The sequence below is a fragment of a genome, unplaced genomic scaffold (assembly GCF_019419815.1).
Source record: "Pyrus x bretschneideri cultivar Hongxiangsu unplaced genomic scaffold, Pyrus_bretschneideri_v1 Contig83, whole genome shotgun sequence".
NCBI classification, from domain to species: Eukaryota; Viridiplantae; Streptophyta; class Magnoliopsida; order Rosales; family Rosaceae; genus Pyrus; species Pyrus x bretschneideri.
Genome location: NW_025999824.1, coordinates 53,732 through 77,973, shown reverse-complemented (window position 1 = coordinate 77,973; position 24,242 = coordinate 53,732). Strand labels below are relative to the sequence as shown.

Sequence of the window (24,242 nt, the reverse complement as noted above, 5' to 3'; positions counted from 1 at the left end):
CGGTGTATGCTAGGTCGACGGACATGGATATCTGAACAAGCAAGGGTACCTTACTAAGAACCAGGTTTATAGCACGTCCACGAAAGTTGAATGAAACAAGGTTGTTCAATGTTTTTGAGGTTAAAACCAGATTCTATAGCTAGATACTTCAAGGCAATCGAAGGGCCCGAAACTCTTAATTAACCCGATTTCCGGTGGCGTGATCCACGGTTAGTTGCTCAACGGCGGGACGATTAGATAATAAGTACTTGAGTTTCCTCAATCACTGAATCCCACGGTTATTTTTACTTTTAACCAGTTTAGGATCACAAATCACAAATTTTTAGTTCAAGGACTAAAGCTCTAATCGTTTAAAAGTTCATGGACAATTACTCTAATTTCCTCTTTACGGTTATATTCAAATTAAACTTGATGACCGTCTTAACCATCCGTTAGTTCATTGATTTGAACTCTAACACTAAACCTAAAGCAGACATAATTGCATTGCATTATGATTAAAACAAACAAATGAAAAGAAAAATGTGTACCTTTTCTTAGTGCCACGTCTGATAATCTCCTTTGCTTCAAATATCCCGAAGAAGGCAAAAAGTTGGATGCATTAGTGCAAAGCTATCAAGTTTATCAATTACTTTCCGCATAAACATCAAATTGTTAGATAAATAATGAGTAATGTATTCTTAAAAGACATAGAAAGAGTCACAATTACTGAAAAAATGCAGAGCCAAATATTACTTTTCACACAAACATCTCATTTTGAGAGTCTTCTTAACATTTCTATTGTCAAAAATTTCGGCTAGTAGCGATAGTCCTTTTTCTTTTTTAATATTTTTTTTAACAAATAATATTATCCACACTAAGACTAATTTCAACTCTTAGAGTAAAAATCAAATTTAAGGTTCTAAACTCACCAAACTTGCTCTAAGCCTCTAACTCTTGGGCTAAATATGAGTTTTAACCCAAAACTTATTTCTAGCGCAAATTTAAGTCAAAATTTCCCCTGGGTTAACGGGTTGGCCCACCATATGTGTGTATTTTTTTTAATATTATATTTATAAATTCATTGAATTCTACGTCTAAGATCTAATATGATCAAATCCAATAGTAAACAAAAAAAAAAAAAAAGGAAAAAAAATCCATCAATCCAAATTTAAATCCAACCACCAAAATAATGAAAATAAATTCTTTCGTGTGTTTCATATTCTTTTATAGTGTTCTATCAGTTTCATGGTGTCGGTTTAATGATTTTTTAATATTTATCGTAATCTAAATATTTGTAGGTTAAAATGTTCATAAAATTAAATTAGAATATTCCACATAATTTTTATTTTTAAAAAAGTTACTTTAAGAAAAAAATTATCCTAAATTTATTCTTTAGTAATCTCGGGTTAAAAATTTAACCTAGAAGGGTTGGAGCAAAAAAACTGTTCTTGGTTAAAACTTAAATTTTCTGGGTCAAAAATTTTGCATTTTAACTCAAGGGTTGGAGATCGTCTAAGAGGTTGAGGAATGGCTAAGTCTCATAATTGGCTAGCAATAATATGGTTTTAATTCGCCTTTAGTGAGAATCAATTTAAAACCTTTTACTTACAAGTGAAGAAAAATACTACTAAATCATCGTAAAAAGTGAAAGCAGCTATAACCTGTTGAATGAAGATTGAAGAACTAATATTACAAAATAATCCTCAGAGTCACAAAACTAGAGTGGAACCAAGAATAGAGAAAAAAAATTACAAGTTAAGGGTATTTTGGTCAATTAATCACCGAACAGGCGGCGAGAGTTGGCAACTACAAAAACATCCAAACGGTCATTACCTCCTAAATTCAAAAACGAAACGCATCATCTCTCCTTCTTTCCCGCTCTCGATCAACGCTACCCACATCCCTCCCTCTCTCGCTCTCGTATTACTCCCTGATCAAACCTGAAACCCTAATTTCCTCTACCGAATTAGGTTGCATTGAATTGCACTGCAGATCAAAGAGATTTCCCCAATCCGAAACAAATCAAACGGAACCTAGAACCCCAAATTCGTAACGCCATTCACATCGTTTTCTTCTCTGGGGACGACTTTGAAACAGAGACAGATAGATTCCAGGCAACGAGCTTCTCGCTCTGGGATACCATCAAGTTTACAAACAGGTTCCCCTTTTCTTCTCTCTTGGTTCATTTAATTTTCTCGAGGTGTTTATTTTAGTCGATTTTGCACACAAATTGTGTTCTCGCATGCGTTGAATTTTTTTGAATTGAAAACCTAATTGCGGAAAACCCTAAGTGGATCGATCCACTCTCTCTGGGCTTCTGGGCTCGGCAACTTTCGATTTTGAAAGAACATGATGGAGTTGGAGGGCAACGACGACTTTGATCAAATCGTATTTGATCCTGAAGCTTTCTCGATCGTCCAGTCCATGGACTTGGACTTCAATCCCTCCACCTTCTTCGACGATGTTGATCTTGACGACCAATTGGTGGCAGTGGCAGTGACAGATCTTCCAGTTTTTGACGGTAAGAAGAAGAAGGTTTACGAGCCTCAGACAGTCCTCAGTGTCACCGTAGCTCCTCCACTTCCTTCTTCTAGGCCGCAAAACCCTAACCCTAATCAAGACAGCTCTAAACCACCTACTAGACCTGATATTGATTGGAATGATGCACGCAAGATGGAGTCTTGTACGTTAAAACTCCGCCAATCTTATCAACACCAACAAAGAAACAGAAGGAAAACTCAAATTTTGCCTTCACCCGAACTGCCTAAGTCGCAACCAGCAAAGCAGAACAAGGGTAAAGCTTCCCCATCCTTCGGTAAAGGCAAGGTCTTGGAGATAGTGCTCCAAAGTCTATATCCACTTGCTTCCTCTGCGCAAAACCCTAATAAGGAGAGCCCTCTTTCTTCTTCCACAATAAACCCTCGTAAGGAGACTCCTAAACCTGATGTGGATTGGAATGATGCACAGAAGATGGAGTCTAGTAAGAGAAAACTCCATCAAGCTTATCAACAGGATCCAAGAAAGAGAAGGAAAATTCAAATTCTGGAAGTCAAGGATTTACCTTTGCCTAAGCCGCAACACCGCATGAAAAAGTTGTCCACTGTTATTTCTCGGTCAAGAAAGTGTCAAGTCTTTTGATTTCTCATTTACTGTTTAAATGCCCATCTTTTCCACTGTTATTTTTTTATTTTTTATTTATTTATTTTTATTTTTAAGATTGTTGTTATTTAGATTGTTTGAAACATGGTACCCTTTCCGGGGACAATACAGGAAGTAGGGCTTGTCAGATAACTGGATTTAAGTGGAATCATACTTGTTTCACTTTGATCAATAGGTTAGTTTTAAATTGATAGTTTGGGGAAATATTGTTTGTAAATTGGTGGTATGTTGGTACACCTTTGGCTTGTAAAGTTTTACGTAAATGGAAATTGACAGTATCTTTCACTTATATTCTCATTTTGTTAATTATAGTAACTGTGATGCTAAACGAATGATTATCTTGCAGGCTATGCCTCGATGCATATGTGGTCAGATCTTAGTTTGTAATCAGATGGTATGCACAAAGCTGTTTTTCAATTTATGTTCATTTTCTCTGCCATAATTTCATCCAATTTTTTCATCATGCCGTGTTTAACAAATTCTTCTAAGGTGGTACTACGTACTTTTTCAGTGAACATTTTTTCTTATAACTTGATGTAACTTGATGTATTGAAAACGGTAAAGAAGATCCTGCCTTTCTAAAAGATTAGTTCTTGACATTTCTTTACTCTTGGTTATTATTTCACTTTTGATGTTAAATGTTTTCGAAAACATGATTTGCATGGGAAGCAAGCCTGTCATGTGTACTGGGAATCACATCTTGACTGTCATGTGGTACTTTGAATGGTATCTTTTTTATTTCTTCGAACTAGCTTGCACTTCTGGGCATCTTGTATCAGAAGTTGTTTTCTCGGTCAGTCATGCCATCATAGGATTAGGAAGTACCAAGTTTATTTTATAAAAGCAGTTATATTCATCTCATTTCTCTACTTCCATAGTTATGCTCTTTTTTTCCGACTGGTTGTCAATAAAGCCTCTAGTTCTTTGACGGGCTTTAATATTTTCCTTTATAACTGCGATTATTGATTGACATGCAGCCACCCCTGTTTAAATCCCTTTGGATCATAGGTGTTTCAGTGCTGCAATAAATTTTTTTGTTTTCGCTGATGCTAGTTTACATTTTTTAGGTGTACTGCATGAAATGTCATTGGATTGAAAATTTTGGGGTCGATTTCTTGTTGTTACTATTATAATTGTGCAGTGAACTCATTTTCATTGCATTGCAAATGAATTGTCAAGTTGTTATCCTAGGGTTGAGAATTTTGAGATTTAACTAATGATGTGCTAATTTTTATAAGCCTAATGATGGAAAACTCATTTTTGGAGTGGTTATGCGGATTATTAGGAGTCTTTTTTTATCATATTTTTCTGTACTAGTCTTCAACTTCATCATCGTCATCATCATCTCCGCCAACCTCTCTGTCTCTCTGTCTCTCTTGTCCTCTCCCTCTCTATGGCTTGTACAGTTTAAAATGTGAAAAGGCTCATAATGATAATCTTGAAGAACCATCAATGACCAATATAGCTATGAGATTTGAAGGCTTCCTAAGATGTGTATTGAGTTTTTGTGTTTGGCTTACTAATAGTAGAACTAACCTTCTGTTTTCATTCTGTTTTCTGTTTCATTTAGAGTTGTGAGAAGCTTTATTTTTATTCGTGGACCTACAAGATGTTTATATGATTAAGAATTTTTCAAAATGGACTTTTGTTTGGTTTTTTGCATTTGCATATATATCTTAATAACTGCAGAATGTAAGTTACCTTGGTTCTCTTTTCGTCATGGTTTTCTGTTGTCCATCATTTGGAAATCTTTCTTAGAAGTTGATTTGTCACTTTGAATTCTAATCGCACCCCCATATGACTATGTTTGCAGGTCTTATGTGGACAGCGGAAAGATAGAAGTAAGGTGTTTTCATTTAGAGGAGACTCAAACTGGCTTTTGTTTCAGTTAAGGTATTAGTATTACTTTCTTCTAAACTTCTAACTGCATTCTTCCAATCAAAATCTGAAATTTTCCTGTTTGAAAACACTTTTCCCAAAGATTGCAAGGGTTTGGCCGGGAATTTGAGTCCGTCAAAATTAATATTAACGGCCTAATATAATTAACCAAACCAATTAAGATGAATTCTGTTTTCAATTGGGACTGGCAGCATCTTTTTTCCTGCAATAGCAAGCCAAAGATATTTCTTACAACTGACGTAGGAGTGATAGAGAATCCGGGCGATTAGTTGGTTTACATCACATTGTGCTCTTCTAGTCTAAACAAAGACAGCTTTGCTTATAATTGTAAAATTCTCAAAATTTGATGTGTTACTGCAGTGCCAAAGTAGGGATCTTCTTTGTGGCCAATGTTGTAGCTCGAGGTTGCGAAACAAGCACGCCAACATATTCTTCCAACGGATCTCCCTAGTTCTCGTTCAGCTTATTTCTCACCTGGGTAAGATCAGTTTCACTTCCATGTTGTATCACACTGCAAAAGAATCATAAGCGGTCATTTCAAGTAGCCACCAGTGCCTCCCTCCATTAAAGTAACGATCCATAGTAAATTCTAACACATCAGTGCATCATTTTAGAACTGCTTTTGCGGACAGTTAATAATTAAACTAAGCGGGTTACTGTTATATGAACTGCTTCTAACTTTCGTTTGTGAATTGTGGTTGTTAACTTGTTATATGCTTAGTTAGTCCTTCTCATGTTTGCGTTCTCCCGGCCTATGTCATTATATAGAGTTTACGCGCACACATTTACGGCTGACAGTCACACATGCAGTGAGCGGCTGGCCTTAGCCTTCCTCTTAGATCTATCTTAGAAGTGGAAGTATTCTACAACTTGGATTTACTTGGGCACTAAGGATTCATGAATGTGTCAAAAGTCAAAAGTACCCAAGGATTTACATGGCTATGCTGCTGTCTGGACTCTGGACCGTTGAGATTCTTAGTTGAGTTTCAATCAAACAGCTTTACCTTTACCATCGGTTCCAAGTTTATACAAAAATCTGCCTTCTACATCATTAATCCACAAAATGCTATAAATATAGGTTTCAAAAATCAATATTGGAAATTACGACTGTGGTCCTTTTGTAATATGTTGTTGTGGAAGCATATTGATGCCCTTAGGAATTTATGAATTGGAAATCTGATGTGTAGATCTTTCGGATTGAATAACCTAGGATTGTTGACCTTAGAATATCTTCAACCGTTGGGTTAAAACCTAAAATTTTTAACTCAGAAACAGTTTTCTGCTCCAACCCTTACACGTTAAATTTTTAGCCCGAGATTATTAAAGAATGAATTTAGGATACTTTTTTTCTTAAAGTAACTTAAAAAAAAAAAAATTATGTAGACTATTGTAATTAAAGAATGAATTTAGAATAATTTTTCTTTCTTAAAGTAATACGTAGACTATTGTAATTTAATTTTATGAACATTTTAATCTAAATAATTTTAGATCTTGATAAATATTGAAAACCCACTAAATTGATACCATGAAACTTGAGGAACACTATGAAAGAATATGAAACACATGAAAAAAAAAATATTTTAGTCATTGGATTTAAATTTGAATCGTTAGATTTTATTTTATTTTACAAGTGAATTTAATCATATTAGATCTTAGCTGTTTGATTCAATGGATTTATAAATATAAAACTAAAAAAATTACACATATATAGGGGGTATTCTGACCTAAATTTGCCTAAAAAATGAGTTTTGGGTCAAAACTCATATTTGGCCTAAGAGCAGCTCCATCGTACGTTGGAGCCTGATGGATAGGCTACTTTGAAGAACCACACGCCCCGGCAACAACTGCCAGCCCATGCAGGCGATTGGGGAGGGAGAGGGCTCGAGTGAGAGGCTCGACGTGAATTGGTGGCCAAGGAGCCCAAGGGCCAGATGATGCAACGCTGGCGTCAGGGTGGCGTCAGCGACCTTTTTATTATTTTTGCGTTAGACGCGTGCACAACACGTGCGCATGGGGGCGCATCCTGACAACATTTCAGAAGCCTGGGGCCTGTGGTGCAGACGACAGAATGTTACTGTTGGTGGCCACGTGGCTTTTTCTAGTCCGTTGGATTTCAACGTTCACTTGTTCTAGACTGTTGGATTTCTAATGGTAAAAAAAATTTGAAACCTTCCTAAATATTAGCCATTGGATTTGAGATCAACGGTCCACGTTATTCGCCTTTATAAATTAAAAAAAAATCACATTTAAAAATTTTGAAATGTTACCATTATGCCACGTGGCACAATCTGGAGGGTTCGATTTCAAATTTTTTTAAATCCAACGGCAGAAATTAATTAAGTTAATAAAACATATTAAAAATTAATAAAAAATCTGATTCTTTTTAAATTTTAAAAAAATTGATTTTACTTTTCTATAAATACCTTCTCATTATCTTCTACCTTATTCCAATATTTCTCTCAAATACTTGCAACCATATTTTCTCAAAGTTTCAACCATAATTTCATATTTTCTCAAAGTTTCAACCACAATTTCATATTTTCTCAAATACTTTCAACCATATTCCAATCTTTCTCTCAAAGTTTCAATCCAATTGGTTTTGAACAAAATGACTAATGATGCAGGTATGAATTGGACGCTTATTGAAGATATTACGTTGTGTTCTAGCTGGGTTGAAGTTACTAATGATCCGATTACGGGTAATGAGATGCAGTTGCGAGAAATATGGAGTCTTATTCATACCAATTATCTTGAGAAAATTGGTGGGAAAAGAACCAAAGAATCAATATCCAGTCATTGGAGAATACTCAGCCAATCGTTTAGTTTTTTGAGAGACGCCTTGGCACAAACTAGTTCTAATCTTTGAAGTGGGGAAAATTTAGCAAATCAGGTAACAACAATATAGTATTTATTTGTTTATACTATACCCAAATTTAGATTAGCTACTTTGATTATAATTATTTCTTCTCCTGCATTGTGTAGACACTTCAAGCACAAGCTTGGTATAATGCCAAAACCAAAAATAAATCATTCACCCGGTGTGAACGTTGGAATATTGTCAAAAATTGTCCTAAATTTAAGTTGTGCCTATCGGTCCAGATGTTGTCATAAGCAGCACCTATCTACACTCTACGACCGTTCATGACTTGTATGTTCATGAAACCGAAACAGAAGAAGTGCCGGAAACGCCCCCTGAACAAGCGTCGGGGTCGACCCGATATCCAATTAGACATCTAGGTAAGAAGGCTTCAAAAAGAAAAGGGAGTGCTTCCAAAAATGATTATGGAAAATATATGGAAGAATTTGCTCGCCAAGGTGAGTTGACTTTGGCGCGGGAAATGATTAAATTTGAGGCTGATAAGGCTAGAGATGAGGCAAAAGCTGCAGCTACTGAGAGATTATTTCAGGATAATGAGAGAGAAAGAGAGCTACTTAGGCAAGAAAGGGAAGAACTAAAAGAAGAAAGAAGGGCTCAACAAGATCGTGAGATACCAAATAAAATTACAAACACACCAAATAAAAAAAATCTCACTAAATGAACTTAAGTTTCTTCAGCTTGTTTCAATTCCCACTGGTGCTCTATCAAGTCAAATGACCCGGCATTGTGCATATATGGGTCCTGAAGTGCAGTATATCGTTGAATGAGCCTTTCATTGTAATGTCCATCCCTTTGTAATGGCTCATGTTGCACGAGTTCTTCGATGGCGTCATGAGCACAATATATTTGTGTTCTAGAATTGTTCATCGTGTTTGGCTCATATTCATCAACGGCATCATAATTGTACTCATCTTCCACAATCATGTTGCGAAGAATGATGCACGTCATCATGATGGATCAAAGCGACTCTAAATCAAATATTATGGCAGCACCCCTGACAATCGCCCAACGAGCTTGAAGGATATCAAAGCAACGCTCCACATCTTTCCTACACCCCTCTTGATAGCTTGCAAAGTGTTTTTCATTTGCACTTCACGGACGTGGCACTATTTTGACAAACGATGATCACCTTTGGTAAATGCCGTTTGCTAGGTAGTATGGCCCGTGGTATTTACATCTATTGACGCAGTACATGACTCTTGATGCTTTTCCTTGCAGGACATCGTTGAACACTGGGGATTGAGCAAGGACATTGAGGTCATTTTAAGTCCCCAGAACACCGGAAAAATTGTGCTAAATCTATGTATCAAATGATGCCACCGTCTCCAAAATGATACTTTTTGCTCATTTTCTGTCCTCATAAGCTCTTTGCCATGCACTTGGACAGTTTTTCCAGGTTCAGTGTATATAGTCGATGCTTCCAATCATCCCAGGAAAACTTCACATCTCGGCCTTCTTCAGAAACCTTTGCAAGTCCATCTCAGTAAGTCTCCGGAGGTACTCTGCGGTGTAGATATATTCGATTGTGGAGCAAAACCTCATTAGGGACTCAAGAATGGTTGATTTCCCCATCCTTGCTATCTCATCCACTTGGTCTGCAGATGCTCCATATGCAAGCATCCACAAGGTAGCAATAATTTTTTGCTCAAGAAGGAAACCCATAACACCAAAAGCATCATTCATTTGCACAAAGTAAGAATCATGGTTGCAAATAGCAATCATGATTTGTTGAACAAATGTCATTCCATTCTAAAATGACGTTTAAAGTACGTATCAGGGAATGCATTGTTACGGACAAAATAATCATCCAAGAGATGTGTACCTCGTCGTTGCCGGTTTCTATCAAGGTTTGCAGAACGGCTGAGCCTGGAGATCTGAGCCACAGTTTGGATGACTCGACGATAATGTGAGGCTCTTTGGCTTCTTGCTTCGTCATCTCTCATTCTACGCTCCTCATCCTCTTCCATCACATTTTCGCCCACCTGGAGATTGAACATTTCTTCCCCTTGCTTAAACAATTTTTTCTCTTGCTCATCGATTTCCCACAACATCCTTGAAGAAGACATTGTAAGAAGGAAGCAGAAACTATGAATAATGATAGAGATTTTGATTTTGGTGTGTGATTTCTTAGGGTGGATGGTGGGTTATATGGAGGAAAAAGAAATGATTAGATTGTAGATAATGCCACGAGGCATGCCATCATTCGTTAAAAATCTAATCGAAATCTATCCTCAAAGATTGTAAATAGATTGTGACACGTGGTGCCCCATGATTGATTAAAAATCTTATCGGAAATCTGTCGTGTCTCATTGGCATTGGATAAATATCTTATTGAAATCTATCCTCCACGATTATGAAAAGGTAACGACACGTGGCTCATTGGCATGGGATAAATATCTTATTGAAATCTATCCTCCACGATTCTGAAAAGGTAATGACACGTGGCACGACGATATTGGATAAATATCTTATCGAAATCCATCACCAAAAATTATCTTTTCAGATAATGACACGTGACGCAAGGAGAACGATTAAAAATCTTATCCGAAATTACAAATAAAATTATTTTTATTATTTTATAAAATAAAAAATACTAATATTTTGTTGCCTATTGCCATGACTATTCAATGTAGGGGTAGAGATGCAAAATGCAGTTACTGTTCATTGGAGGCTATTCAATAGTGACTTGCCCTAGGGGGCCTTTGCAACGTTGGAGTTGCTATAAGGGTTGGAGTAAATTGGGATATATTTAGAACTTAAAATTTGAGTTTTACTCCAAGGGTTGGAGTAGGTCTTAGTGGGGCCTATTTTGACCGACGGTTGACTTTTTAGTCAACGTGGCTTGAATTATTCTAATGCGATGGTTGGCTTTTTAGTCAACCTGCGCTCATCACAATGACATGTTGTTCCTGATTGTCGTGCGTCTCAAATTACATGCAAGTGGCGCTTGGTTTTGGTTTACGTGTCAGTCTTACTAAGTTTCCTAAGTGGGGTTTTGTGTAATCTATTAGGTTTTTTTAGCGGTGTCGATAGATCTAGAAATGTGAAGGACTCAAGCGAGTGATATTAATATTATGTGACATAGTTATTACCCATGAAACTTCCTTGTTATATACTATGTTGATATAACTTGAATTTACAAAATATTTTATGGAAATGTGTGTGCTATATTATGTTTACCTTATAGTATGATCGAAAAAATATCTATGTTATAGTTCAAGGGATTGTGAACTGTGAGGGCTAGCGAAGGACCGCTAACCCAGTATCATGGGGTGATGTGGCATCGAATCAAAATTTGCACCATGTAGCAGTAGTACATCAATGGTCCTGCCTGTTTAATCTACATTGGGGACCATACTGTTTCAAGGTTAAACCTAATTTATCCACATTGGGCAACCCTAGGATCGCATCTGGTTAATCCGCATTGGGCGATCCTCATTACCTAGGTATAGGTATATGTAATTTAGGGGTGATTACGCCTGGTTAATCCGCATGGGGTGATTACCGCCTATCAGTGGTCTTAGCAGTGGTTCTGCTTAGTTAATTCGTAATGGGGGACCATATCATATTTGATTATCTATTGTAGGCTTCGGTCGAACTGTATCTCTCTCAGGGCCGGTCTTGCCCTAGTGCTAACAGGGTTTTTGTCCAGGGCCCAAAACTAATGGGGGCACCAAATTTTTTTGAACACATATAGACAAAAGAAAAAAAAAAAAATTTGCTACAGTGTTCCCCGCATATTCAACGCTCCGTAAACTCTAATGACCACTGACCTTCACTTCGGTCTTTAATACCCTAATTACTTTACTCTTCTCCCATTAATCCCGTCTTTGTTTGCACCCACTTTCTACCGTTTCATTTCTACGCCTACTATCATTTGCTTTGCCCGTCCATAAGTGCTTTTCTGCTGAGTGTATTTGATTGATGAGCTTTTTTTTAAGCTACTAATGGCTGCAACTGCAGCGATTCTATCAGCCAATTTACTGCTACTGCTTTTCTCTCTGTAATCTCCGATGTCGTTTTCTTTATTTGGGCTCTAAGTTTTAGGTGATTTAGCAACTGGATTTTGGTTACTATTTGGAATGGCAGCTCCTTCTGATTGTTGTGCTTCTGTGCCGTCACTGTCACCACTACGCCGCCGCCGCAGTATCCTTATTTGTATTGGTAGCGCAGAGAAACTGCCAGGGTTCAGATGCTTGCGAGGGAGATTGGGTTTCTTCAGATTGGTTTTCTTTTAAGTTGACAAATCAAAACTATGAGTGCAATTATCATTTGGATTAAGTTGGTAATTTAAAAAATTCATTTTTTTGTCTTTGTTTTTGTAAATCATTATTGGATTAAGAATGTAATCCTTTATTAAGTTAGACTGGAAAGGTGAAAAGGTGGGACTTTCATTTTAGTAATCTTTTATTAATGTAATCTTCATTATCTCATTAGCTTGATTCTGTTAAAAGTGAAAAGGTGGGACTTTCAATTTTATGAACAATAGGAACGTGATTAAGAAAATATTCCTTAACGGTGTGATCATAAAGCTCGACAATATGCTGGTTTAACATTTAGCTTAAAGTTAATCAACATGGAAATGATCAGTTCAAGTTATTTTCTTAAAAAAAAAATGCAAGATAATTTTGCTTTTGATCGTCGGCCTTTAAGTACTATGTTTCCTTATTATATGTTTTTTCTTCAAGTAAAATAATATGGGCATGAGGATCTAGCCTCCCAGCCTTGACTAAGTTTTAGCGCTCTTTAAATATTTATTTTTAACTATATACTCGTGTATCTAAAAAAAGACATTTTAAACGTTCGCCCTAAGCTCCAAAAAACTCAAGACTATTCCTGGTCTCTCTATAGCCCTAGACTAGTATGTTGTTACACATATGAGAGGAAAAGTTGAAGGCCTATATGGCCCAATCTAGAAAGAGACGATTGAATCAAACAATTTACTTGATAGCATCTCTAAAGTGAATGAATTCGGATGTGACTTTATCCTACCAATGCAAAAAGAGATGCAATGATGAAAAATATACCAATCTCAATCCTACACGTGAATGTACTTATGATGATGTGTCATTCCTACAACTTTGGGTTGTGTAATGACTAATAATTATCTCAAACACGTGTGGTGATTTGAAATTGAAGAACCATGCCTATACGTATTTAATGAGGTGTATGATGGTTAAGTTATAAAATATGTGGGGGTAAATTACACAAAACTATTTAACTATGGATCGAACCACAGTTTCATATCTCATGTTTTAAACATTACAATGTCATACCTCAATTTTGTGAAGTTGTTACAATGTCAAACCTCTGTTATATTTTCTGTTAATTTAGCTGTTAAATGATGATGTGGTAGGAGCGGAGCCCAATTGAAGTAAAATATTATTTTAATTAATAATAAATTATTAATTTTTCATTTAACGATTAAAATTAATAAAAAAAATTCTCCTCCTCAAAACGAGGTCTTCTTTGTCCTCACCTCACTCCATCTTCCTCTCTCCTTGCTTCTCTCTTCCCATTTTTTTACAAGCTTAAAAGAAAACCCATATTGCAAAATCTTATTCATAATGAAGTTCTCCCCGGGTTGATTGAACCGGTGTGTTTATTGAAGTTGGACCAGGTCAAAACGGTGTTGATTAGGGATGAGACCAATCTTTCTTGGGGATTACTAATGCCACAAAGGAGGACTTGGACAAACCATCCATTTCGGTGAGGACCCAACGGACATTGAAGCGAGTTTCTCTTGCTTGATTACCCTGTTGACCTTGAAGAGAATGAAGGTTAGAGTTAAACATTTAGGAGCAGTTAAGCTGCTATCCAAGTTACCGTGGGACCCAAATTCCACGATGGCGATGGTGGATGAAGCGATAAAGGCAAGGTTCTAAAAGATGTTAGGCGTTAGTCGAGCGGCATGCTGGTGCCTAGCGCCTAGGCGGCAGGGCAGGGCCTAGGCGAACACCTAGGCGGATTAGGCGGATTTAAGTAAATTTATTATATTTCGTGTATATAAGTGTTTGTTTATACTTAAAATATATATAATTTCATCATAAACTACAAAGTAGAATGATATATATATATATATATATACACACACACACACATATTATGAAGTATTGAAACATAATGAAAACACGGGGAACAAGCATATAATGTATGTTCATTTAAGTATACAACAAGTCCCTAATAATTTATTGTAAAAAATAAAATGGAAAATGAAAGTTATCTATTTTCTGTTTAAGTAAGTTGCAATCTAGGTAGGTGCTTAGGCGTGTTTGGGCAAGTTAGGCGGGTGTCTAGTCGGTCTAGGTGTCCTTTCTTAATTTTCAAACGCCTAAGCATTAATTGGGGTAGTGGCCAGCTACCTAGCACCTAGGCGGCGCTAGGCAGGGATTTTTAGAACAGTGGTTAAAGGTGCTGGAAATGGTGTCGACAGTGAAGGAGGGTGGGGGAAGATATGCAAGGATGGTAAGTGCGTGTCGGGAATCATGTAGAGGCTGCTGAAAGTGTCGAGTGCGGCGACGAAGCACGCGGTGACGATACTGTGGAATGTGTGTTGTTTGATTAAGGAGAGGCGGCGCAAGCTGCAGTGGGGAGGGCAAGAAAGATTGGTCTTCCTCAAAGAAGAGATGTGTTGTTTGTGTCCTCCTCCAAAGGTTTTTTTAATTAATTTTAATGGTTACATTAATTAATTTAATGGTTAAATAAAAATAAATAATTTATTAATAATGAATTATTTTTTTTATTTCAGTTGGACCCCCTCCTGCCACGTCAGCATTTAATAGTTAAATTGACAGAAAAATTAACGGAGGTCTAACATTGTAACAAATTCATAAGTTGAGGTATGACATTGCAATGTTTAAAACATGAGGTATGAGATTATAATTCAAACTATAGTTGAGGTAATTTTGTGTAATTTACCCAATATGTGGCAATTGGATCTTTGTGATCATTTGAAAAAGACAATGAAAAGGCAATGGTGAGTCACAATCCGAAGAGAATGATGGAATGATAAAGATGGTAATTAGATTGATGGATTGATCCAACATTCGGAGGAAAGGCATGTGTTGACACGGCTAGTACCTTTACATTTAATCATATGATTTCAAGGAAAGCTAATGAAAATGGTTCAAAATTTTGAATCTTAACAAAAAAAACCATCTAATAATTTTCTTTAATAGTTAGGACAAACCCAACTGTAAAGACGAAAATCCTGTAGCAAATAACAAGAGAGCACACGTACAAAGAAATATTTGTATTAATGTAAATTTAGGGTTATAATCTCTTTACAACTTGATCCTCTTATTCGAACTTCAAAATGTAAGGTGTGTAGTGTTGTTGATTTAATGTCCCAATGACTTGATCTTGGATGAACTGATGCCGCAAGGTTTTGGATCTTGGCAATGGAGGAATCGACACGTGTAGGGGTGTTTGGTGGTTCTTCAAATATTTGGTGAAGAACACAGAGAGCTTTTTGAATTCTTCTGATTGTTTGAGGATTTGGGTGCTTGAGCTTTGGCAGCGTCTGGGCAGGAATGATTTTTTGGATCCTTTCTTTTGCCTTGGGTCCTTGTATTTATAGACTTTCCGAGCTTTACCTACAGATGGACTTGTAGTTGATTTGTGGCTTGGTTCGTGATTTATTTCCATCAATCAATCAATAAATCAATTATTTAATTTAAATAAAATCAAATAATCAATCTTGCCCAATTTGGCATTTCTATTTGCTTTAATTTAAATTAATTATTTTGTTTAATCTAAATTAAATCAAATATTAATTTCCACCAATTTTTGACATATATCCTTGATGACTTATCTGGTTTTGTTGAGTCACACACCATGTGTACAATTTGTGTGACACGTGGCTCATGCCCTGGCATGTCAAAGTTTAATGCGTTGGTGAACATTTATTTCATCAAAATTTCAATGTCTACAAATGCCCCCACTTCAAGGCACGTTGTATGCATGTATTTGTCACGTGTAGAAGATGTGTTTTGAAGTCCCTTGCATAGTGAATGTATTTGACCATTATGCTTTGAACACTACAAAAAAGATGGTCATTTGCGACCAACTTTTGCCGAGGGCCAACAAATACCCTTGGTAAAAAAACGCTATTTCCAACCAAAAATTATGCTCCATCGAAAATATGTTGACAAGAGGTTTACTATTTTCAACACCCAAAATTCCCTCGGAAAAGGGTTACATCGCCGTCGAAAATAGCTTTTTTTTTTAGGGAAATTTTGGCGCCACATTTATTTACGACGAAACTTGTATCTATCGGTAATAGTTATATTTTTTCGAGGGCACGTTTAAATTGTCAGAAGTAATTGTTTATTTCCGAGAGCAATAAGTGGTTGTCGGTAGTAATTTCTCTATTTTCGAGGGTGATTAGTTGTTGTTGGAAGTGATTGTGTATTTGCTAGAGGAACTAGGGGTCGTAAAAAATAACTACGTATTTTAAATTGATTAAGTATCCACTAGTGTAAATGTTTCAAATTGAATATCGAATTAGTTCATTGTATTCTTATAGGGCCAAGGAGTGTAGTTCTAAAAAACATCAAAATTGGAGCTAAAATAACTGTTAAATCCAGAATTTTCATTTATAACTGTCGAAAAATTTCGTCTATTACCTAATCTTTGAATGTTTTCTTTTTTTGCGATTTTATTATGAATGCGATTTCGGAGTATATACAAGCAAGTTTGATGGTTGGATCATTGAAACTAGTTTCTTAGAATGCACATTAAAAATACCAAAGCAATTTAAAATACCAAAACATACTAAAAAAATCATAATAATTAATTTACAAGTGTGAAAAATGTGAAAAAATATGTATAACGCTCATGATCGCATCCTCTTTGCTTTAATGATGGGTACATTATCGTTTGAACTTTTAAAACCCTACAAACCATCATGAATAATGTTTTTAGGGGAGTTCAAAATAAATAAAAATTCATAATAATTAATGTACAATTGTGAAAAATGTGAAAGGATATATAAACGCTCGTGATTGCAGCATCTATGCTTAGACGATCGTTACATTGTCATTTGGATTTTTTAAACCCTCGAAACCCTCATGAATAGTGAATTTTATTTGAGTGCAAACTTAATAAATTGATGTAGAAGTGCAAAAAATGTAAATATATATATAATTACTCGTAATGGCAAGCTTTACAGCTTTTGTGAAGGGGGCAAATCCAAAATTCGAAACTGTAATTCATAAATCCTAGATTCATATTCAACCATTGATTGTTGTTTATGCTCTATTCTTCTCACCCAATTTCATTTTTTAGACTTCTTTTTTGAAAACACAATCTTTTGGCGGATGCAAACAAATGAACGGTTCAGATCATTGATATTACATTCTGATTTTTACGGTTAATCGAAATATGAGTTGATATTATATAGTTTCTAAAGACTTTATAAACTCTAAGCAATATTTTCATTAACTGTAAAAATTTGAACATAATATCAATAATTTGAATCGTTCATCTTTCTGAATCTTTGACAGATGTGATTTATTAAACAGAACTATGTTGGATTCTTGCACCACACGTTACTTGCAACTTCTTATTTCAAAGGTGGATGGGTTAAATTCATAAAAAGGTTCTTTTCTATGCCTTTTGATCAAGTACTTTTGATTTGCATTATATGCCAATAATCATGCTCAAGTTCATTAAAAATAACTGTTTATAAGGATTACTTGCGTAGGAAGGAAAAAACAAAGTAATTAGTGCAAAGAGATAAATGATAACTTAGAAAGATAGACTATTAGAAACCATTGAAAACCAACTTAAATAACAAGGCAAAGTGTTAAGAAAACAGTATTTAGTACGACAAAAAACAAATATTGAAGTTCGGGCAAAGTTTCAACCTTGTCGGACAAAACCTGTGGCGTGTCATGCACCTTTCTTAAAGGCAACAAAGTATGAATTGGCTTACAAAATGATAAATACTATGTGAATACAACTTGAAATCAATAATACAACAAAGAGTGTAGCAAAGCTATTAGCTATGAAGGGATGACTTGACTACTAAAGGAATATAGAGAAAGTGATAGAGCTTTTAAGAGTGTTTGCTGAGAGTTCTTTTGTTGAGTTGAGTGTCATTTCCTACTAATTCCCCAATTGCTTTTATAAAGTTCTTTTTCACTTAGATTACCCTCCCTTTTTTGGCTTAATCTCATTCTCTGTCAAGTGGTTGATGTGACTGTCTTCGGCAAGGGGTGAGTTCACACTTTATCTTCTTTTATTTACAAGTTTTGCCATTGAAAACCACATTTTCTTGCAAAACCTTCTCTGCAAAATTCCCCCAAGCATGATCATTGTAGGTTTGCCGCCTAGTCGCTGCTACATCATACTGTTTAAATAATGCTTTTGCCAAAATCAAATACCGATGGCTCCAATAGCTTTGAATGTCTGGGCCTTAATTATTCCTGCCCAAATAGGACTTATGAGAAAAACGAGAAGAGAAAAAAGGTGTTTCGAACCAAATGAGAGAGATTGAAGGAGAGAGTTTGTCTTGGCTGAAGGAAACAAAATCAGAAATTTCAGACCCACTTGGCTAGCATTATTGTAAATATGGTAATATCGAAGGGCCATTTCATGACTGTAGCTAAGCTACAACCAAGCTAAGCTACAGCCAATTCTCCTTCAACTTGGGAATAGATAAATTCCTATTTCGGTTTTCTCCGACATCTCGGGACCGAAACTAAAAAGAACAAAAGGCAAAAAGAATTTTACCGTTAGCAATTAATTTTGTACACAATTAGCTTTACATTAATCCTCTAGGCTCTTGCTGATAGATCATGGAATATTTGTTGTGTACTAGTTAGTGTTGAGTAATAGAGGTAGAGGAGGTTGAGGAAGACTGGAATATAATGCAAAGAATTTCGATCACATGCGATATGTGTGGAACATCTCCCATGCAAAATGCATATATTTTATCCAACACACCAAACATGTTCAACGACGCATGTTACTAAAGTTCTTTGTATCAGTATATTTATCAATCTTATTGGATGCCCAGTCAAAGGAATAGGACCAGTATTCGCCCAGTGTCACTTTATTACGAGTCGTATTTATATTTTAGTTTTCCAAGATAGCGTCGTATAATTATTTTGTGACGCTTATATTGCCGTTATATCATTTACGTTTTGTTCTATTTGAATATGATGCATATAATTACATTTAGGTTACGTGTTTTAATGTTTTCAAGTGGCATTATGTTGTTAGTCTTGATGATGCAGCAGCTTGCAACATTGTTTATATTTAATAAAAACTTAGAACTTAAAACGAAATAAATCAAACCAACCCTATTATAATAATATTAATCTAATCATTCGTTAACTCTCTTTTGGAAGTGCTTTGCAAATGACTGAAATTGCTTTTAGAAAAAAATGTTTTTAAGTTCGAAAAGTACTTAAAGTGCTTCTTACAAGAAGCACCAATTATATGCTTCATGTACTTCAATTGTTTTCCGAGATACATTTGCCTATTTACTAAGGATTGGTTCCAAAAATATTTTTAAAAAAGTGTTGTCGCAAGCCTATTTACTAGAAATTTGGAATGATGTAATGGCAATTAATCTTGATTGAAACTATGAAATTTGCATAAAATTGGGTTTAATAACACACTTAAAAACCACAGTCAAAACAATTAATCTCTTAAGTGAAAAAGAGCTAAAGATTTTGGTACTCCTACAACATGATGAAATTTGAATACAAAATATTTGCGGTCTCAATCTCGGTGATTCCGGGTATAGGACACTCATCATTCCGTCGGTGATGAACCCAGGCTAGTGCTAGTTGAGATGGGGATTATTGGGTGCACCCTTTCCTTGCCGCAACATCAACTAATCCGCTCGAATAACGTTTTATTATGCTCTAGGTTTTCAGCTTGGTACCTGGGTTCATACAGCAACCAATTACCACATAATGTTTAAGCATCAAGACTAAAATGACTTTACCAAAATGACAAGTACCGCTAAAAATAAGGGAATCATGATGCATGCATGCCAAGTGCTCAAACGAGAGAGAGAGAGAGAGAGAGGAACAGTCTTGCAAGTACAGTGGCACAGCTGCTGCCTACAAGTTAATTGTGCTACTTACATAAACTGACTAATTTGGATATAAGAATATGCACTTAGCTAAAGAGGGATAATAGAACCTAGCAGTCAATCATGTTGGTTCACTAAGAACACAGAAGAGATCTTTCTGGCGACTCAGTTCCTAGAGGGTTCCAAACCTAGCCTTCCAATATGAGAGCGAGACAAGCAAGCCTGAACCCATCCAATGAAGGAAGAGATGCTTGCTACGATCAATATCCGAACAACACCTTGACTTTGAATCTAGATGACGGTGGGCTGTTAAGCCCCTTGGTTAATTCGGGATTCAAAACGTTGAAAGTTCTGGACTCTAGACTATCTCAAGTTCCAGCAAAAGAATGCTCTTTTCTGGTCATATCTAAATTTCTGCAAAAGCAAACGCATGCAGTGATATTAATTGTATCTGCTCAAGTATAATTCTTAAAAAACATACATGTCTCTTGTTTTCTCAATTTAATGGAAACTATATCAATATGACGTTATTAACCTAATAGAATTCAACTCCTGAACAAAAGTAGATTAAAACTCAAGAAACATACCGTGCCTTCACTGGGGACACGGATGTCAATCCAAAGCTAGAGACCAATAGAATCAACACTAAGGCTATTCAAGCTACCCTCAACAGCAACTCTCAGATATGCAGGGTCACCTCATATCTCTTCTTTTTATCCCCAAAGCTGATAAAATTTCTTGGCCAGTTCAACCTTTTCTCGTACCCCTCCATTCAGAGTCTGCTCCTCACCAATCCAACAAAACCCAATTCAATTCATCATCAGTCCACTTCAATTAAACATAAATCCAAACAAATCCACAAAGCAATTACATATATTCTTGTCCCTTCTCAATGATTGTGCTTTGCTTAGTAAATTCAATATGGGAACAAGATTGAACCAAACCAAAACCAATTCAGTGTATGATCAATACAACAATCCAAACAAAACCCAAAAAGCAATTATATCGACTATTGTCTCTCTAAGTGGTTATTCCTGATTCAGTAACTTAAATACAATAAATGAGCCAAATCCCAATTCAGTTCAACCATCAATTCAACAATCCAAACAAACCTAGAAATCTGTTAATACAAATAAAAAGAAAAACCAAACTCAGACCCTCCTTACCCCTACATAAACGAAGTGATGAAGATTTTTTTTAAAGTATCATCACCTTTTCACTTTTCAGTTCCCTGTATTTGATTTTCAGGTTGTGAAAAGAACTCCTTGGCGTTACACGCTACCTCTGCTTCAACTACTGCTTCCAACACAAGGTCTGATCCTTTAATGTTATCAGTCACCACAACCACTGGTTATTCAATTGGACATCTACATCGAAGATGAAAAGCAGAACTATTTGCAAATTCTCAGGAAAATCTAAGGCGTGTTCAGTTATACAATAAAACAAGTGTAAATATTGCGTGTGCGGGTCAAAGAAAGGCTTATAGAAAGAAAAGTAGCAAGATTTTTCATACTATGCAATCAAGAATTGAATTCAAGGAAATTTTCATGTGTATTCATATGACGTGTTTAAACCAATAGCCCACCGGCACCAAGTGGGGCCTCAACAACACAGATACAACCACCGGCACTTGAAAATCAATTTGATATGGGGAGCCATACACAACTCGTCTAAAACCATGAGCAAACGCCTTTGTTGAATAACCACACAAGGTATAGATAATAAATGACTAGTAAAGACAACCATTGATATAAATCAAGAATATGTGTGCCACGCACAAACTGATGATCTGACCACTATAACTCAAGACAATCTGGGAATACAGACGAGTAAGTCTTTACATAAGAAAATTTAAAGTATGGCCGCAAAATAATGATAGCATCGTTAACTTCTACCTAGTAGACTATTACCCTTGCGATTTGGTATCATCCCAGTGCTTTCAGCTGAAAGTGGGAGAAGAATGAAAAGACCACTTTCATCATTAAGGTTCTATTTCTCTGCACTGCTGTTCGAAGAGTGAATCTTCACAGCATCAGATTTGGCCAAATTTGCATATGCAGTTGCTTGACTATGAAAGTTAGGTGAGTCGGGGGTTCCGAAAGTATTATCCCGTAAAAACACATATACAAGGACTTCAAGCTGATGCAAAGTGGGCCATTTTATAAAAAGAAACTGAATTGTGCATTATTCAAACCTTCATTACGGAATTTATTGACTTCACGTCCTCCTTCGCCTTCTCTAGAGAAATGCCGGCTCCTAACAAGAAAACATATAAAACAATACTCATGAGAGACTCATAACATAACTTGGAAACAATGTATGGGTGCTAAGCATAATACCATTACTCAGGAGGAGTCAGGAATTGAGGATTATCCATCAGCTTTCGAGTCATAGGACCCGGATTCATAAGTGACATACTTCGAACTTCGTAACGAATCGACTCCAGTTGTGCCAATGCATCTTGAAGTTCTTTATGAACCTAATATATTAACTAAACAATTAATCCCTTTTTGTTTTCAGGAATAAATGGTTAAAGTAATTAGAAAAAGTGCCTTACTTGGTGAGCTTGAGACTGCTGCATGGCATTATCGAATTGGCCTCGAGCTAAATGAACGTACCTGATTGATCGACCCGCTAACCTCCCTGCTCCTCTAGCAATTCTAGGAAAATCCCTTGGTCCTGCAACCCATAACACATCAAACCAGGTCACCTTTCGAGAGAGAGAGAGTTTGTGTGCACCGACTAAAGTAGCGGTGGCGCCGATGAGGAGAAAGAGCTCTCCGTACGAAATACCAAACATTTTGCCCCAGTATACTCAATGGAGGAGGAGGAGGAGGTTCTGGTTCGCTGGGAAGAATGGGACTGAGGAACTACTGGGAGTGGGAGGGCAGAGTGGGCGGGGCGGTGAAGTTGCTACAGCAAAAAGGGAGACAAGCGAGCAGCCAGAACAGGTGTGAGACGATAGAGAAAGGTGAGCAAAACGGCGTCGTTTAGGAAGTTTTACTTGAAAAACCAGTTTTATATCTGACCGCATGCTCATTATAGAACGGTGGATATTGATTGGTCTGGAAGAGTTCCGGAGAGAATCTGTATCGCCTTTGCCGTTTATCGCCGAAAGCCACCCATCCACCACACCACTCCCACTCTCTCTCTCTCTCTTCTCTCTCTCTCTTACAAAGAGAGATGCTTGGCTGTCTGGCTGGTGCTCCTGCCGCCACAACACCCAACGCCGCAGCCACCACAACCTCCTGTATTATTCCCAACACCAATCTTCTCCTGCTATCCTCCAGCGCCCAAATACGAACCATTTCCTCCTCATCTTTTTCTTTAACGTTATGAAATTCAGTTTCCCCCGACCACATTTCTCTATTTCTTTTCTTCTGCTATGTGTGTGTGTGTACATTTATTTATCTCATGTGTGTTTGTGGATATATGCAATGTCTCCCTCTTTGTGGGATACAGTATTGCTCAGGCAGGAGCTCATATCTGCTGCACTCAAGTTGCAGAACACTTAAAGTCATGGCAGCGGCTGGGGAGACCCTTACAGTTACAAACCCTGACTCTCAATCCCCTCGCTCCGTCTCCGGTTTGATTATTTTGTTGCGTCGTGCGATTTTTCAGAGGGCTAACTACATTTCACGCCCTTTTGACGGTTGGGGGTGGTATTCAAGATAGGTCGTGAAGTTTCAATTTTTCTTTGGTCGGATTATCATTCATTAAAAATTGATGACATGGTAATCGTGAGACCTTTATGGGGGCAAATGTATTGCACCACTTTGACAAAAAAAACTCATCAATCTAGTTGAGGTTTAGACGTTCAAAGAGACAAAATATATATATTGAACAATTACAAAACCTCATGGTGCAAAATATGAAAAATGTAGTTAGCCATTTTAAAAATTCAAGTTGTGTTTTAAAAGATAATTATGCAATATATTTATCTTATTAAAAAATATACTTCCAAGAGAGAATTTGTGTGAGTTTGATGGTTGTATAAGTGCCTATGTATGCATGTCTGTGCTATATGAATTTGGTTTCTCTTGCTTTCGTTATTTTTCTTCTTTATTTTTTGTGATACATGTGATTAAATCTTTGTTTCAGGTAATAGGCAGGCTCAGATATCATTGTCAGACAAGAAGGATCTTGCTGTCCTAGGGAATGGCCTTCAGAATTTGGGTTAATTTGAGGAACCTACTTTGTTTTATTAAAATCTTGTTACATTTGCCGCAGTTTTTTAAGGATCATTACTTCATAATGTGTCCTTGTTTTCTTATG

At 36.4% G+C, this 24,242-nt stretch overlaps 1 protein-coding gene and 1 long non-coding RNA gene across 2 annotated transcripts; one reads left to right on the top strand and one right to left on the bottom strand.

Annotated features, from left to right (window-relative positions):
- Window positions 1-1,840: 1,840 nt before the first annotated feature.
- Window positions 1,841-6,286, top strand: LOC108866751. Its single transcript, XR_007255276.1, has 4 exons — window positions 1,841-2,137; window positions 3,485-3,532; window positions 4,952-5,031; window positions 5,398-6,286. It is a non-coding gene; the product is annotated as an uncharacterized LOC108866751 (long non-coding RNA).
- Window positions 6,287-19,676: 13,390 nt separating this feature from the next.
- On the bottom strand, window positions 19,677-23,549 carry LOC103941103. Its single transcript, XM_048576029.1, has 5 exons — window positions 22,525-23,549; window positions 22,310-22,446; window positions 22,162-22,220; window positions 20,555-21,287; window positions 19,677-20,381 (listed from the first exon to the last, which is right to left on the bottom strand). Exons 1-4 carry the CDS (start codon window positions 22,765-22,767, stop codon window positions 21,184-21,186), a joined length of 543 nt encoding a protein of 180 aa, XP_048431986.1. The 5' UTR covers window positions 22,768-23,549; the 3' UTR covers window positions 19,677-20,381; window positions 20,555-21,183.
- Between the last annotated feature and the right edge of the window lie 693 nt (window positions 23,550-24,242).